Genomic DNA, 14,137 nt, shown 5'->3' with positions numbered 1-14,137 from the left:
ATTGTAAGCCCCTTTGAGACTTATTCTGGTAGAGAAAAGTGGCATATAAGAACCAACTCTACTTCTTTTAAACAGCAGCCCTATTTTCCTTCCATTTCTTATCACACTGGTGGGTATGTGACTGTCAGTAGAAAGACATCCATTGAAAACTAATAGTATTTGGAAATCTTGGGCTGTGAATTATGTCTTGGCTTTTGTCTGTCTGTCTTAAGAATCAGAAGAGTAGGACTATGCAGACATGTAACTGACTAACATGTTTACCTGTCAGCAGAAATGCACAGACCTCGCCATCTGATCCTTCTGTCTTTCTGAAGTCGTGTCTACATACTTGGGATTTGGTGCTTTATCAGCACAATGGCTCGTCTGTTCCCTCTGATGCTGCACCTGCTGATCACCATTTTGCTTGCACACATTGGGATATAGGCATGCAGCAGCTAGTGTATTGAGGAGAGAGGGAAGAGAGGCCAATTCAATGAATGCCTGGCAGAATCAGCTTGATTTGCTCTGATCTCTGCACACTACAGCTGGACAGTAACACAAGGCAAAACTGATCTAGTGCCAACCCAGACAAGAGGCAAATGATACGCAACAACATTCTGATGTCTCTTGAGGTTTTTAGTTGTCCTTAAAAGCAGTAGTGAGTGTAAGCATACCAGGAAATGGTTATTTCCTTTTTACAGTTAAACCAAGAACCAGGTCAGATAGGAGGTAGGGGGCTTGTCAGATTTGTAGGGCTGTATTTTTAAATAACATGCATGTTATATAAGCATGTGAATGGACTAAAAGTTTGTCCCCCTTCTGCAGATTGCCTTGCCATACTCAAGCTTTAACCTTTGACCTAGGCAACCTTTCTCAATTTTTTTACTGTTGTGAAACCCCTGAAATGTTTTTCAGGCTTTGAGAAACCTCAGAAATGGCACCATTGTGCAGAATATGGTTGGGAAGCAGAGCTGTGTACACACCCGGGGCCACTCCTCTTCCAACCCCCTCCAGGCCCATCGTTGGCCATAGCGGGGGGGAGGGGGAATCAGCATGACCATTTTTGGTCATATCACCAGATGTTTAACAAATTTAAAATATTAAAAATTGATTTAACTCCTATCCATTCAGTAAACCCTTCCAGGCCCGTCAAGAAACCCCGGTTGAGAAAGCTTGCTCTAAAGTCCCTGAAGGAGCTCCCTTGTAAATGGATGGACATGTGGAAACAAAGGATGATCCTGTTACTTCTTGTTCTGTACCCACTGTCTCCTTTTGTCAATTGCCAAATATCGCCATGGCTCTACTCTGCAACTGAAAACTTAATTGTGTGATTTTTTTTTTTGGCAGAGAAAAACTCTCTTGGGGGATTATAGTCCCTGAGAATATCATCTTAATTGGATGGGGAGGAGGGGCTGGAAAAGTTTCCCAGTGAAACAAAGAAAATATAATAAAAAGAAAAAATAAAATTGAAAACCAGCTGCAAATGGGGGAAAATGAACAGCTCCTTAATGAAAACAACATGTCAGCCAGCTAGCTTGTTGATTTGGGTTTAACCATGTCTAAGTTTAACTGGAATCAAGCCATTATCTGCATCCCAGAATTCCAGTGACAATCAGATTTTGTGCTTCATTTAGATATACCACATTTTTCTTATGAATGTGGCAGAAACAGCATTTGAGATGTTTCTATAGTTTTAAGCAGTTGGGAAGAAGAGAGACTTGTAGAATCCTACACCTTTCCCTCTTTTCTTTGCTGAATGAACCACTTGCATGCTTTTCAATGTTTCTACATAGATTTCCCCCCCTGCTGCTTTAATACAAAAGCTGAGTTTTCTGGCTGTCTATGGTAGAGAAATTGCTACTTGTATGGCAGTTGTGGCCTTTCAGTTTTCTAGATCTTCTGTTCAAAACCTGTTTTTCCTTTTGCTTTTACAGTTCCGTTCCTTTTTCTTTGGCTCAGTCCTAAACCAGTCACAGACCTTGCTCTACTCAGGCTCTGGCCAAGAGGTGCTAGCAGAAGACAGTGAGGGCGAATCCTGAGAAGGCTCCTGCCTACTGAGACACAACAGATGCTTCAACATGACAGCCGGGAAGGAGAGCTACTATCTGGTGAGCTAGGGAGCCCAGTCCACTTCTTTCCAGATAAGGATCAAGAGGAGCTCTAGGCATTTGAACCAGAGACACCATTTCTTTATCACAAGCACACATTTTTTTACATGGCAGTATTTGTAGGGGGGGGGGGACAAAACCATTGATCTGCTGTACAGCCTTACACATTCAACAGTGAACTCATTGTTTTTTTGGGGGGGGCAATGTTAAAAGCAGGACTTTAAAAATCAAGATGCTAAAAATAAGAATGTATGAATCAAGATGCCATCTTGCAACAGGTTTCTGTCTGATGCAGAGGCATGGTAGGTCTGTATCCAAATAAATATATTTCTAGATGTTTTGACTAGTATGAGCTGTTGATATGAAGCAAATCACTAGTTATGTCCTTACTCTAATGCCTTCTACAATTCAAAAAGGTAGGCCTCTCTGCCTCTGCAATGAATTTGTTAAACAGCTGAACCTATCATCGCCGTTTGTCATAAAGCATGTGGAAGTTGAAAGAAGATTGCTTCAGGAAGAGAAATACTAAAGGGTGGCGGTAGATAAAGCTACCATATTGACCTTAAAAGTTACTGTGGGAGATGGAAAAGGACTGAACAGCCAGGAGTTTTTGGGGGTGCCTTGTGTACCAGTTGTCCCTCCTGAGCTATTTCTCTTTGCTATAGGTTCTGCATTAGGTTAAAGTATTATGAGAAAGTTCTTTTTCAGCTTTACTTTTACACTATAAAGCCCCTTGAACATAGCCATAACTGCAAGACGTGATTTAATCTGCAAAAGTATAGCCTACTCATCTTGTAGGTGGAATCAAAATATACAAAGTAGCTGTTTACAAAAACATACACTTTGCATTCCAACCCTACTAGCCACTGACCTTGGTACACACAGTACCACCCTCTGTCCTCAAACAACCTGAACCTCCTTGCATTCATTCTGAATGTAGCTTCTAGCACTTTGCCTCTTTTTGGCTAAGCTGGCCAGGACTGCCTGGGTCCACCAAGAGAGCTCTTAATACAGTGTTGTGGCCTGGGCTTTAGAGAGCCTAATCAAGCAACAAAAGACTGATTCATGTTGAGAAAGCAAGAGCAAAGGCCTCCTTAAAGAGCTTACAGCATATAAGAGAGATCTGCCAGGGCTAGAATAAATGTAGTTTTTATCCCAGTTGCCCTAGGAAGCCCCTAATGGGAAGAATGCCTGCAGGAAATGGGTTCAGAGCTGGACTGCCTGGACTTCTCCTCTGACCACTAGTTAACAGTAGACGAATTAAAACCATCTTTAGGGGCCACACTTTCTAAAAGGCCCTTCAGAAGAAGAAGAGTTGGTTTTTATATGCTGCCTTTCCCTACCTGAAGGAGGCTCAAAGCGGCTTACATTCCCCTTCCCTTTCTTCTCCCCACAACAGACACCCTGTGGGGTGGGTGAGGCTGAGAGAGCACTGATATCACTGCTCGGTCAGAACAGTTTTATCAGTGCCGTGGCGAGCCCAAGGTCCACCAGCTGGCTGCATGTGGGGGAGCGCAGAATCGAACCCGGCATGCCAGATTAGAAGTCCTCACTCCTAACCACTACATCAAACTGGCTCTTAGCTGAGCCTAGGGAGTCTGCACTGTAGTTCGACTTTTGTACAGATCACATTAAAAGGCTTTTAACTGGCAAGACTACATCTAGTATTGTGGGGAGAGGTGGAGGTGGTCGAAACCTCCCCTTCTGAAAGCCAGACATCTTAGGAGCTATCAAATTCAATCTTGGCAATTATCAGGGATGGCATTCCAAGTCCATACTGTCAATATAACTTCTATTTCTCCTTATAACATCTCATATTACCATGCAAGGTTGGATACTGTAACTGTTTCTGCATCAGAAAATCCAGATGGTGAATGATTACAAAAGCATTCTGTTGTTTCACCTACCTTCTGAAATATAGCAATTTCTTTTTAAAAAATTGAGGCCTATCTTCCTCCCAGGTCGCTTCTATACCACCTTACATTTCAAAAGTCATATTCCCATAATGAGGATGAAAAGCAATCTTCCATCTCACCAACTAACCCCCTCTCAATTTTCCCTAAACAGTAAACACAGAAGGCAGACGTATAAGAATCTTACATGTTTATTCAAAAAAGACGTAATGCCCCCGTGGGGGAAGGGAGGGCACACATCAGGACAAAGTTGGCAAAAAAGATCAATCAAAAATACCCCCAAAAATAAAGACATCCCCATCATAGGGGAGCAGAATTTTTGGTATTGAATTCGTATTCAGAAGTTTTTTAAAAAATTACATGGCTGGGCCCTAGGGAGAAAGGCAGCCGCTGTACAGTGTAAGCGCTACGCAAGACAGCCTGGGCCCCACACCTACAGCTGAGGGGAGGGGACAGGCAGGACTAGTTACTTCTTGGCTTTGGCCGAATTGCGTGGCGGAGTGACTGGGCGGCCACCAGGATTCAGGCCACTGAACTGGCCATATTTACCCTTGTTCTTATCAGCTGGCTTCAAGATCTGTAGGGCAGAGAAGAGAAAAAAAGATTAGATGCAGGAGACCAGATGGGAGGTAGTTCTGGTTTTGCACCTGACTAATAAAGTGCCTACCCCTGGCAGATTTAAAACAAAGAAAGGCAGACGGGAATTTTATGTTACCAGTATTTTTTAAAGCGCAATTCCATTTCAGGATCACACACTAAGGCTTATGATTTCCACAATGTTTAACTCATCAATCCCCATTCCCAGTTATAACTACAAGTGTCTTTCCTGACTACTATATTCGTTCCCCAATGTCAAGGTTCAGGTTATCAACTCCTCAGGGGTAAAGATCTGACTACACTTTATTTTACTTTCTGCAATTTTGAAGCACCACAGACATCACTGAAGGCAGGAAACAGAAATGACGACTTTTAATTATGCTAGACTTGAGGTATGATCCCCCTCTTCCTGCCAAACATGACGTGTGTAGAAGAGTTGGTTCTTATATGCCACTTTTCTCTACCTGAAGGTGTCTCAAAGCAGCTTACAATCACCTTCCCTTTCCTCTCCCCACAATAGACATCCTGTGAGGTAGGTGAGGCTGAGAGAGCCCTGATATCACTGCTCGGTCAGAACAGTTTTATCAGCGCTGTGGCGAGCCCAAGGTCACCCAGCTGGTTGCATGTGGGGGAGCAGGGAATCAAACCCAGCTCACCAGATCAGAAATCCACACTCCTAACCACTACACCAAGCTGGCTCTCCAGATTTAACTTACAAACCACTGCTTTGTTCATGGAGTTTTGTCCAAGCTCTTGTTTGGATCGTTATCAGCTCAAACTGGCAATGAGTAGCGTTTTACACCGCAAATCAATTTCACAATCCAAAGTAGTTGCACAGAACCTCAAAGGCCTGGTTCCTCAGGCTTCCAAGGTTGATAGTATTATCAATATTAGAGCTGTTTTAATATACCTAGTTACAGTATTCAGCATATCATGGTAATGTGAAGCAGAATTACACCATCCTAAATACATCAAAACCAGTGGGCTCAGAAGGGTGCCTTTCTGTTTAGGCTGGCACCACAAAGCACTTGAATGGCGAATTTAAAAAACAAACAAACACCAAGTTTTAATTCTTAACGTTTCATAGAGGCAGTTTAAAAAACAGAATAGGCATTTATAAAAAGGTATATTCATATTCTAGGATTCCATACATTTAGTACACCTAATGGGATCAGAGATCTCAACTTCCATTGGGAACAAAAAGCAGCCCTGGCCTCTGTTTTTACTACTTATGCACACAAGATGTTGTAACCCTAACTGAGAAGAAAGGGCAACTCATGGGCTTCTTACCTGAAAGGAGCACATCAGAGTCTCGTCCACACTCATCATTGCGCCTGCATTATCAAACTCACCACAGTAGTTTGGAGCAGAAAAGAGTGTCACCAACTGCCGTTTGGCAAAAAACTCATAGCCATCTTCTACCACCTGGGGTGAGAGGAGATAAAGAAGGCAATTAACCCACCAGCACTCATATGTTCCCAAGCCACACAGAGGACACATCTTGTACCACACTCTGTTCAAGCCCTTTCCCAGAGGCTGCAATTACCCTTCCTTCCATCTGAATTTGCCCCCAGTTCCATAGAAAGAATGAGGTCCTATGATAAAAGGAACAACCCCTTAAGTCTGTTCCCAAACTGTTTTGGGATTCCCTGGCCACAGCCCATCTCTCCCAACTGACAGTGCTCTAACCTGGTGTGCTCGACAGATCAAATCCAAATCGTGTTTGTGCAGGAATTTGGCGACAACTTCTGAACCAAAGGTGAACGAGACTCCACGGTCATTCTCTCCCCAGCCTTGCACATCTTTGTCAGGATCAGACCACAGCAAGTCACACAGTAGACCCTGGTCTGGGACATCTGTAGGCCTCATGATTCGCCGAATCTGCTCCATGGACTGGAGGTCAGGAGAGAGTCCTAAAAGACCAAGACAATGCTGTCCAACTGCCACAGGGAAGCACAAGGGTAGCTGCCCCCAAGTTAACTTGCTGCTCACACTTGTCCCAAGTGGTCGGTCCATACATTCTATCCCTTACACTGCACATTTTTCAGCAACTCCCTTAAGTTTATATTATAGTTTTGCTCCACTAGCCTCTGAAGCCTCCACAACCTGCCCCTTTCTCCCCAAGCTCTCCAACTTCCTGCATTCATCTGCCTCTTCTGTCAAAACTGAAAGGGCCTTCTCTGCAGCAGAATGTCACAAAAGACAAAACTGCAGGTACTACAGCTTGGAGACTGGGTGTCTCACATACTTCAGGCTGGTGCTCTTCCTTAAGAGGCAGAACAGCTGGAAAGCGCTTTTGCCTGAAGTTCCATGCAACTTCAATGCAGAACTTTAGATGTGAACTTTGTCCAGATGTGCCCTCCACTGTGGAAGAGCAGCAGCCTGAGCACACTCAACAGCCACACAAATGCTTGGCAGCTCCCACAAGCTTGCGTTTTATTGCAGCACCACCTCTAGGTTCTGTTCTGTGCCTCGTGGTACGGCAGCAGGAGCAGCTCTGCACACCTGTCTTCTGATTGCTCTTTGCCGGTCTTCGGCCAGCTCACCTCCGTGGCAGCAGAAGATCTTCTCATCAACGATGGCAGCAATAGGGAGGCAATTGAAGCAGTCAGTGAAGGTTTTCCACAGCTTGATGTTGTAGCGTCGCTTACCTGTAAACAGCAAAACCAGGAAGAATCAGGAAGGAAGGAAATTGACTGAGGAGCTAAGGAGTTCCTGAAAGGGGCAAGGGCAGGAGAGAGAAGCAGAGTGGAAAAGGCTAATACAGCAAATTTGCAAGGCCTTTCCATCCCAATACTGCGCATTTTCCTAGATAACAGATTTGTGCCTCATGCCCACCCCATGCATTCTTGCAGGCCCTAAAATGTGGACGTTTTGTGCTCACATTCATCATAGAAGCCATAGATGCGATTGATGCTTGCGCACTCGTGGTTCCCACGCAGCAAGAAAAAGTTCTCAGGATACTTAATCTTGTAGGCCAACAAGAGGCAGATTGTCTCCAGCGACTGCTTTCCCCGATCCACATAGTCACCCAGGAAGAGGTAGTTGCTCTCTGGGGGGAAGCCCCCATATTCAAAGAGTCGCAGCAGGTCATAGTACTGCCCATGTATGTCACCTAGCAAACAAGAGGAACATCGCTGACATTATCAAGAGCTCATAACGCATTCCCCTCCCTTGTTTTTGCGTATGGAGACCACCCTCTTTCATCATGGAGGAGGAACCAGCTTACCACATATCTTGAGTGGTGCTTCCAGCTCTAATAAGATGGGCTGACTCAAGAAGATCTCCCGGGACTTCAGGCACAAGCCCCTGATCTCATTTTCTGTCAGCTGCACATTTTTGCCAGGACGTGAGCCTTGCACTGGGAAACGAACACAAAACCAGGCTGTCTCACATCCCCAACTCTGCATTATTTAAAATGCTAGCATACACTTTTCCAAATCACATCCTTTTCTTTCATCACCAGGACCCCACACTGTCCACATTCTTCTTCCTTCCCTCCAGCCAGCAAGTAGGCCACACCCTCAGAGAAACAGCTGCATTCTTGGCTCAGGAAGGGCAACAAGAGCTCGTCAGGACTCCTCCTCTGCCTAAGAAGCACACAAATGTACCTCCTTGGGGGTCACACTGCTGCATCTCCAGAGGCCCAGTATGGGACTACTCAGGTAGCCGAACCATACCTGACAATCATTCACTGCAGCGCATTTTTACTCCTGCATCTGCTGCCAGAAGTGAGGCCAGTGATATCCCTGCTCTCCTTGGGAAGTTTGTTCCTGGCTGCATCCTTCTCTGCTTGGACATCTGTGTGGTGTCTGCAAGCCAAGAGAAGCCTAGCCTACGCTCTGACATCCCCTCACCGCACACATACAGGCTACTTAGGAAACCTCAACCAGCTCCAGGACAGCAGGATTATGTGACGTCAGGACAGACAGATGTTCAAGGACTCCAAAACCAGATTACTTTAGTCACTACCTTTAGCCATGCTCCCAAGAACAAAAGCAAACAGACCGATGCCAGAGCAAGCACTGTACAGAAATGGCACAAGAAGGTGTAAAATTTTGGAACCATGATGCCACCTGCAAGTCTCCCTCCACAGGTGGTTTATGTACATCACAGTTTTAAGCAACCCAGCCAGCATTCCTCAGATCCTTAAGAAGGAACTCCTTCAGTGGTTTTCTTGGAATAAGCAGTTCGGACCCATACCAATATACCTGGCAGAAGCCTTGGGCAATACACAGGCCTCCACAGAGCTGACGGCAATTGAATGCAGCTTCCTACAACTCTCTATAGACTCAGGCTATTAATCTCTTTCAGCATCAGATCCTCACCTGTGCAATGGGAATAAAAAAAAACCTACTTCAAAAGCCAATGTTCAGAATGAACACTTAGCTACAGCCCTCCACTACTGGGACGGGTGAGTGCTCTCCAGTCAGACACCCGTGCCCAGCCGGTTGATCAGGAACAGCGCTGTTCCCACTGGATCCAGCAAACTACCTAGGCTGGTCAGAAAATGCTGTCTGTTCAGTGCCTCGTCTCACCGGAACCTACTTCTGAGTAGACATGCTTCAGCCTGTACTGCACAGATTGCAAAAGAATATTTGGCAAAATGGCAGCAGGGGGGGTGTCTGTGTATGGATGTCAAAAAGAAAAGCTACCGCTCCACCTGGAGGAAGTATCTGAAAAGCTGGAATATCAAACCTGGGGGAAAGTTTAATGTGTTATTGTATTATTATTGTGACTGTCTTGAACATAATTTGTAACTTTTAAATGAAGAAAGGATGAAAGTTGCCATTCCACCTGGGAAGAGGCAGAAGGAGGAGCAGGGAAGGTGACCTCTAATAGTGTAAGCCAGGCTAAAGCCCTATGCAGATTAGCCTTGGACCCAGAGTTTGGGAGCTGGCTTCGGGAGGGGCCCTGCCCTCTCTGGGCTGCCCCTCCCACTCCATCCTGACCCCACCCTACCCCAGGGTTTTACCCCCGCAATAAGAATCCCCGCCGGGGGGGGGGGGGGAGAGAGAACTCTGCTGGAAAGGCCATTAGAACGGCTAACCCCAAGAAAAAGGATAAACGGGGTCTGGCCAGTTCCGGCTCAGTCGCTTCGCGTGGGAAAGTGCTCGAAACGGATTAAGGAGGGAGTGCCTCTTCCCCAGACGTTTGTCACGATCTGTCGTCATAGCCCCAGAATTACGTCGAAAGGAATCTGCCCCTCAGCCAGGCGAGCCAAGTCGGGGGGGGGGGGGACCCAGCGACGCCCTTTCCCCATTTTCTGCAGCGCTTTCCCTGACCACCACCCCCACAAAAAAAAAAAACTCGTTCTCCTTCTAATTGCTTCGGAGCCCCCACGTTCAGCGATGGAAGCCATAAGATGGGAACAGCATCGGGCCCCATAACAAAAAGCAGATTTTGCGGAGGCGAGAGAGCCAAGAGCGCGCTGGGCTAGTCGCTGTCCCGACTGCTGGAGCGCGCCCCTCGGACGGCGTTTCTCCCACCAGCGGCTGCGCACGGCTCCTTCGCCCACGCTGACCCCCCCTCCCCGCCGCCGCTCCGCTCCCCTTCCCCCCCCCCCAGCGATCTCCGCCGCGGCGACCCCGGCACGTGTCCGAAAGGCAACAGAGGCGGCCGCCCTGCGCGCAAAGCCGTGGCGGGGGCTCCGTGAGAACTCCGAACACGCCCCGGGAGTCCGCTCTTCGCTCCGGGTGCACAGCGCGAGCGGGCAGAGGCGCGGCGGCGCATTCCAGCGCCCGGCCCGCTCTCTCCTCCGCGCCAGGACAAGGAGCCCACGGCGCCCAAGCCGCGGCCGGCCACGGGAAGGGGGCTGAGCCGCTCACCTTCCAGGAGGCGCCCGATGATGGAATCCAAATTGAGTTTCTCGCCGTCCGACATGGCGGCAGTGGCGGAGAGAGGAAGCTGGGGCCGGCCGAGTTCCTCCTGCCTGGCGCGCCCCCTCCCGCCCTCTTCGGTGGGACCAGCGAGCGAGCGAGCGAGTCGCAGGGCGGGGGCCGGCCCTCTTCCCCCACTTCTCGTCGAGGAGGCTCCGCCGAGGCGAGGAAGCAGGAAGCCAAGCCGTGCGCACAGGCCCCGTCGGCCGCCGCTGCCGCCACCCCCACCTACAGGCTGGAGGGATCAGCACGGGCCCGGAAGCGTGAACCTGCTCTGCGATTGCGCCATCCTTGGCCTCGCCCAAGAGGCAAGACGCCAGCCGGGCGCTCCGCGGGCAGGTGCTCGGAGGGGTGTGGCCCCGTGCTAGTCTGGTCATATGTCAAACAAACAAACCGGAAATTTCTAAAAGTTATTTATGTAAATATACGCATGTTGCTACTAAAGAACAACAGCACCCCGACTCGGAGCTGTTAATGAAAACTCCGTACAAGACTGTATTTATTCAAATGCAAGACTAGTTTTTTTATTTCAGGTATGCCAGAAAGAGGGGGGGGGTTGCCTTAAAATTCACACGTTACAGTTAAATCATTAAAATCATTAAAACTTCAGGATATGAGATAGAAGAAGAGTTTTATACCCTACTTTTCACTGCCCAAAGGGGTTTCAAAGTAGCTTACAATCACCATCCCTTCCTTTCCCCACCAGCAGACACTCTGTGTGATAGGTGAGGCTTAGAGCAGCACGATCAGGGTTGTGAGGAGCCCAAGGTCACAGAAGCCACCAATCATAAACACTAAACCAAGCTGGCCTTAAGGTAATCATCTTACATTGTTGTTGTTGTTATTATTATCATCATCATCCTTTAATTTATATCCCACCTCCCCCCAGAGGTTCGGGTCACATAAAACCAATCCCAATTAGGGTCATCTTTCTTTTGAGCAAATATGGGTTTCAAAACAAAACAATTGGCAATAACAATAATTTTCAAAATACAAGGCTATCAAATCTTATCAGTGGAATCCCAACTAAAATAAATGTTTTATTTTCCATGCAAAACTTCTAGAATGATATAGATGCCCATAATAATAAGTGATACCAGCTGGGGAAAGGGGAGGAGCTGCTGCTAGGAAAACATGGGTCTAAACTCTACCACTGTTCTCACATATCAAACGATGACATCAGTACCAAAGACTGCTGGCCTGATCTTAATTGAGAGTCTGTGTGGTGTAGTGGGTAACGGGTGGCCTCTAAGGAGAACCAGGTTTGAGTCATCACTGCTCCACATGGAGCCAGCTGGGTGACCCTGGGTCAGTCACAGTTCTCTTAGAGCTCTCTCAGCTCCACCTACCATACAGGGTATCTGTCATGGGGAGGGGAAGGGTAGGCGATTGTAAGCTGTTGGGCAGTAAAATGTGGAGTACAAAAAAACAGTTCTTTTTAATTGACATGTGAATGTGCAAAACAGGCTGTATAGAAGCACACAAACCTGATAGGCAGCTGTATTCTGTACCAATTTACATTCCTGAATGGTTTTCAAGGGTAGACCCACATGCAGTAGTTACCTAGAAGTTACAGGATCATGGATCAGCATAGCAAGGGCCAAGAGCATGGAAAGGACTTTTGTACTAGATGGAACAAGACACTAGGAAACTGCTTGTCAAAAAGGAGACCTGAATCTGAGAGCATTCCTAAACTCTTCATTTGGTGCAACCAAGTAACAGCAATCAATCCCTTCCAGAACATCAGCATTCTCCCCCAGCATCATCTCTATCTTTCCTGTATTCCATTCCAGGATGCTTATTAGTAAAATAGTAAACATATATAATGGTAACATTTGTTCAGCTCTATAATCCATAAGGACAGGGTTCATATAATGCCATGTATTCCAACCAACCTAAGGGACACAAAACAGTTCCCTAGAACTCTTCAGGCTGAAGGTTATTTTTGTAACAGCCCGCCTGATGAAGAGTTCTGGAGAACCCAGAAGTGACCTAGCCAGTTTCTTAGCTTGTGGCTGAGTCCATTAAGGCAAGAGGGGAAAGGCCACAGACCTCCTCCAGAGCTCCTGCGGACCCCCAGGGGTCTCTGGAAATCCCTGACCCAAATATTTGCATACAAGCTAAAACTCCTGTGAGGTCTATTTTGTATGACCCTCCGCCTCCTATTTCCCATGTGAGACAAAGCATCATGGTCGATTTATTATTTAATTTTGTGTTTTACTGTTTTTTATGTTTTTAATCTAATATTAATTAATGTAAGCTTTCTTTGTATTTCTGGAATTTTATATGTATTTTTAGCTTATTGTATTTTGCCCTGAGTTTCCAAAGATAGGGCAGAATATAAATTTCAAAATAAATAAATTAAAAGTTATTACATGGATTATGTTCTTGTTTTGGATTTTACTTTGGACTTGCACAAGTTTCTAAAATCTATGTGAATCAGTCCATATTTCCCCCCATTTTATAGAGCAGAAGAGTGAGCCTGAAAGAAAATGACTTTTCCACGACCTACCCACTGCTGGGGTAGGATATAAGTCCACCAAAATACAAATTGGCTTTGTTTTTGGCCTCTCCCTGCTGCCTGTTCACTGGGTCATATTGGTTATCACTGCAGCTAACATTTCCATTCCACTTCCATGTTCATTTTCCTGTTCTAGGGAACAGGACGTAACCGAAACCATATGGCACCATGCCTGGGGGAAGGAGTGAGAACTGAGTCAATTATAGCTGCTCCCAGATTGGCTTGAATGCAGTCAGAGTTGCTGCTTTGCATATACTAAAATTTCTGTATGGAAGTGATTTTTGTTGAAGAATGAATATGCAACCTATGTGTAGATCAACACATATCGCAATCCTTTGTGCAGATTTTTTTCATGTTTTGTATATACAATGCCACATAATTCAGATGCCTTGAGGTAAATGGAATGAACACTCCCCACTGTGATCATTGCACATGATCATCTGCATGTGGGTGTATGCTCATTCCTGCATAGAAATGCCTTCTTTTTATAAATGTGCATGCCAGGGTCAACTTATCCATTAGACATAGTAGGCACAGTGCCTAGGGCCCACAATACTTTTAGAGGCCTGCAGAAAAAATGTTTTAATTTCTTTTAAAATCAGAAGAAAAAACTGAACATTTAGCATCAAAGAAAATGTTTTAATTTTTTTCTCACAATAAAAACAATATTAAATTTGCCTACAACAGAAATAATAAGTATTTAAAGTTCCATCATTTAGAGAAATCATAGCTCCCTGAACAGTTGCCAGCATCTTCTTAGGGAGCTCAAACTTCTGAGAACTATGTAGCATTGGCTCTGTGGAAGACCTGCCCACAATGTTCCACTTTTATTAATGTGGCATGGAGAACCAGGCTTGGGTAGGGAGCTCACAGCTGTTTTATTTTGAGCATTTCCAGCCACAGTGCTTTAAGACTCCTTATGTGTGCAGTGACCTAGGTTTTCCAAATCATTAAACTATGTAGACTACTGAAGACTAAGCATAAGCACAGTCTTCCGGGGAAGAGACTGGATGATCTGAGTTGTTTCCACTTCAGCCAGGAGCAAGGCAAACTGAGTCATTTGTAAATAATGCAGGGCACTCCTTCAAGGCCTTCCACCAAGCATTTGTAGAATCAGGTTGTGATACATGCCCTCCAGCA

At 46.0% G+C, this 14,137-nt stretch overlaps 2 protein-coding genes across 4 annotated transcripts in view; one reads left to right on the top strand and one right to left on the bottom strand.

Annotated features, from left to right (window-relative positions):
• Window positions 1–2,426, top strand: part of RAD9A (RAD9 checkpoint clamp component A) — a 45,504-nt gene extending 43,078 nt beyond the window's left edge. For all 3 annotated transcript variants that reach the window (XM_077320905.1, XM_077320904.1, XM_077320906.1), the window contains one exon: window positions 1,914–2,426. In XM_077320905.1, the coding sequence (XP_077177020.1) occupies window positions 1,914–2,018 (105 nt within the window). In that variant the 3' untranslated portion in view covers window positions 2,019–2,426. The remainder of the gene's footprint in view (window positions 1–1,913) is intronic.
• A 1,747-nt stretch (window positions 2,427–4,173) lies between these two features.
• PPP1CA (protein phosphatase 1 catalytic subunit alpha) lies at window positions 4,174–10,696 on the bottom strand. The gene is made up of 7 exons (XM_077320911.1): window positions 10,426–10,696; window positions 7,827–7,958; window positions 7,482–7,712; window positions 7,144–7,248; window positions 6,287–6,510; window positions 5,888–6,022; window positions 4,174–4,577 (listed from the first exon to the last, which is right to left on the bottom strand). The coding sequence occupies exons 1-7, from the start codon at window positions 10,478–10,480 to the stop codon at window positions 4,467–4,469; spliced, it is 993 nt and encodes a 330-aa protein (XP_077177026.1). The 5' UTR covers window positions 10,481–10,696; the 3' UTR covers window positions 4,174–4,466.
• Window positions 10,697–14,137: the final 3,441 nt, after the last annotated feature.

This window comes from Paroedura picta, chromosome 2 (genome assembly GCF_049243985.1).
Source record: "Paroedura picta isolate Pp20150507F chromosome 2, Ppicta_v3.0, whole genome shotgun sequence".
Taxonomy (NCBI): Eukaryota; Metazoa; Chordata; class Lepidosauria; order Squamata; family Gekkonidae; genus Paroedura; species Paroedura picta.
This window is presented reverse-complemented; position numbering and strand designations above follow the sequence as displayed.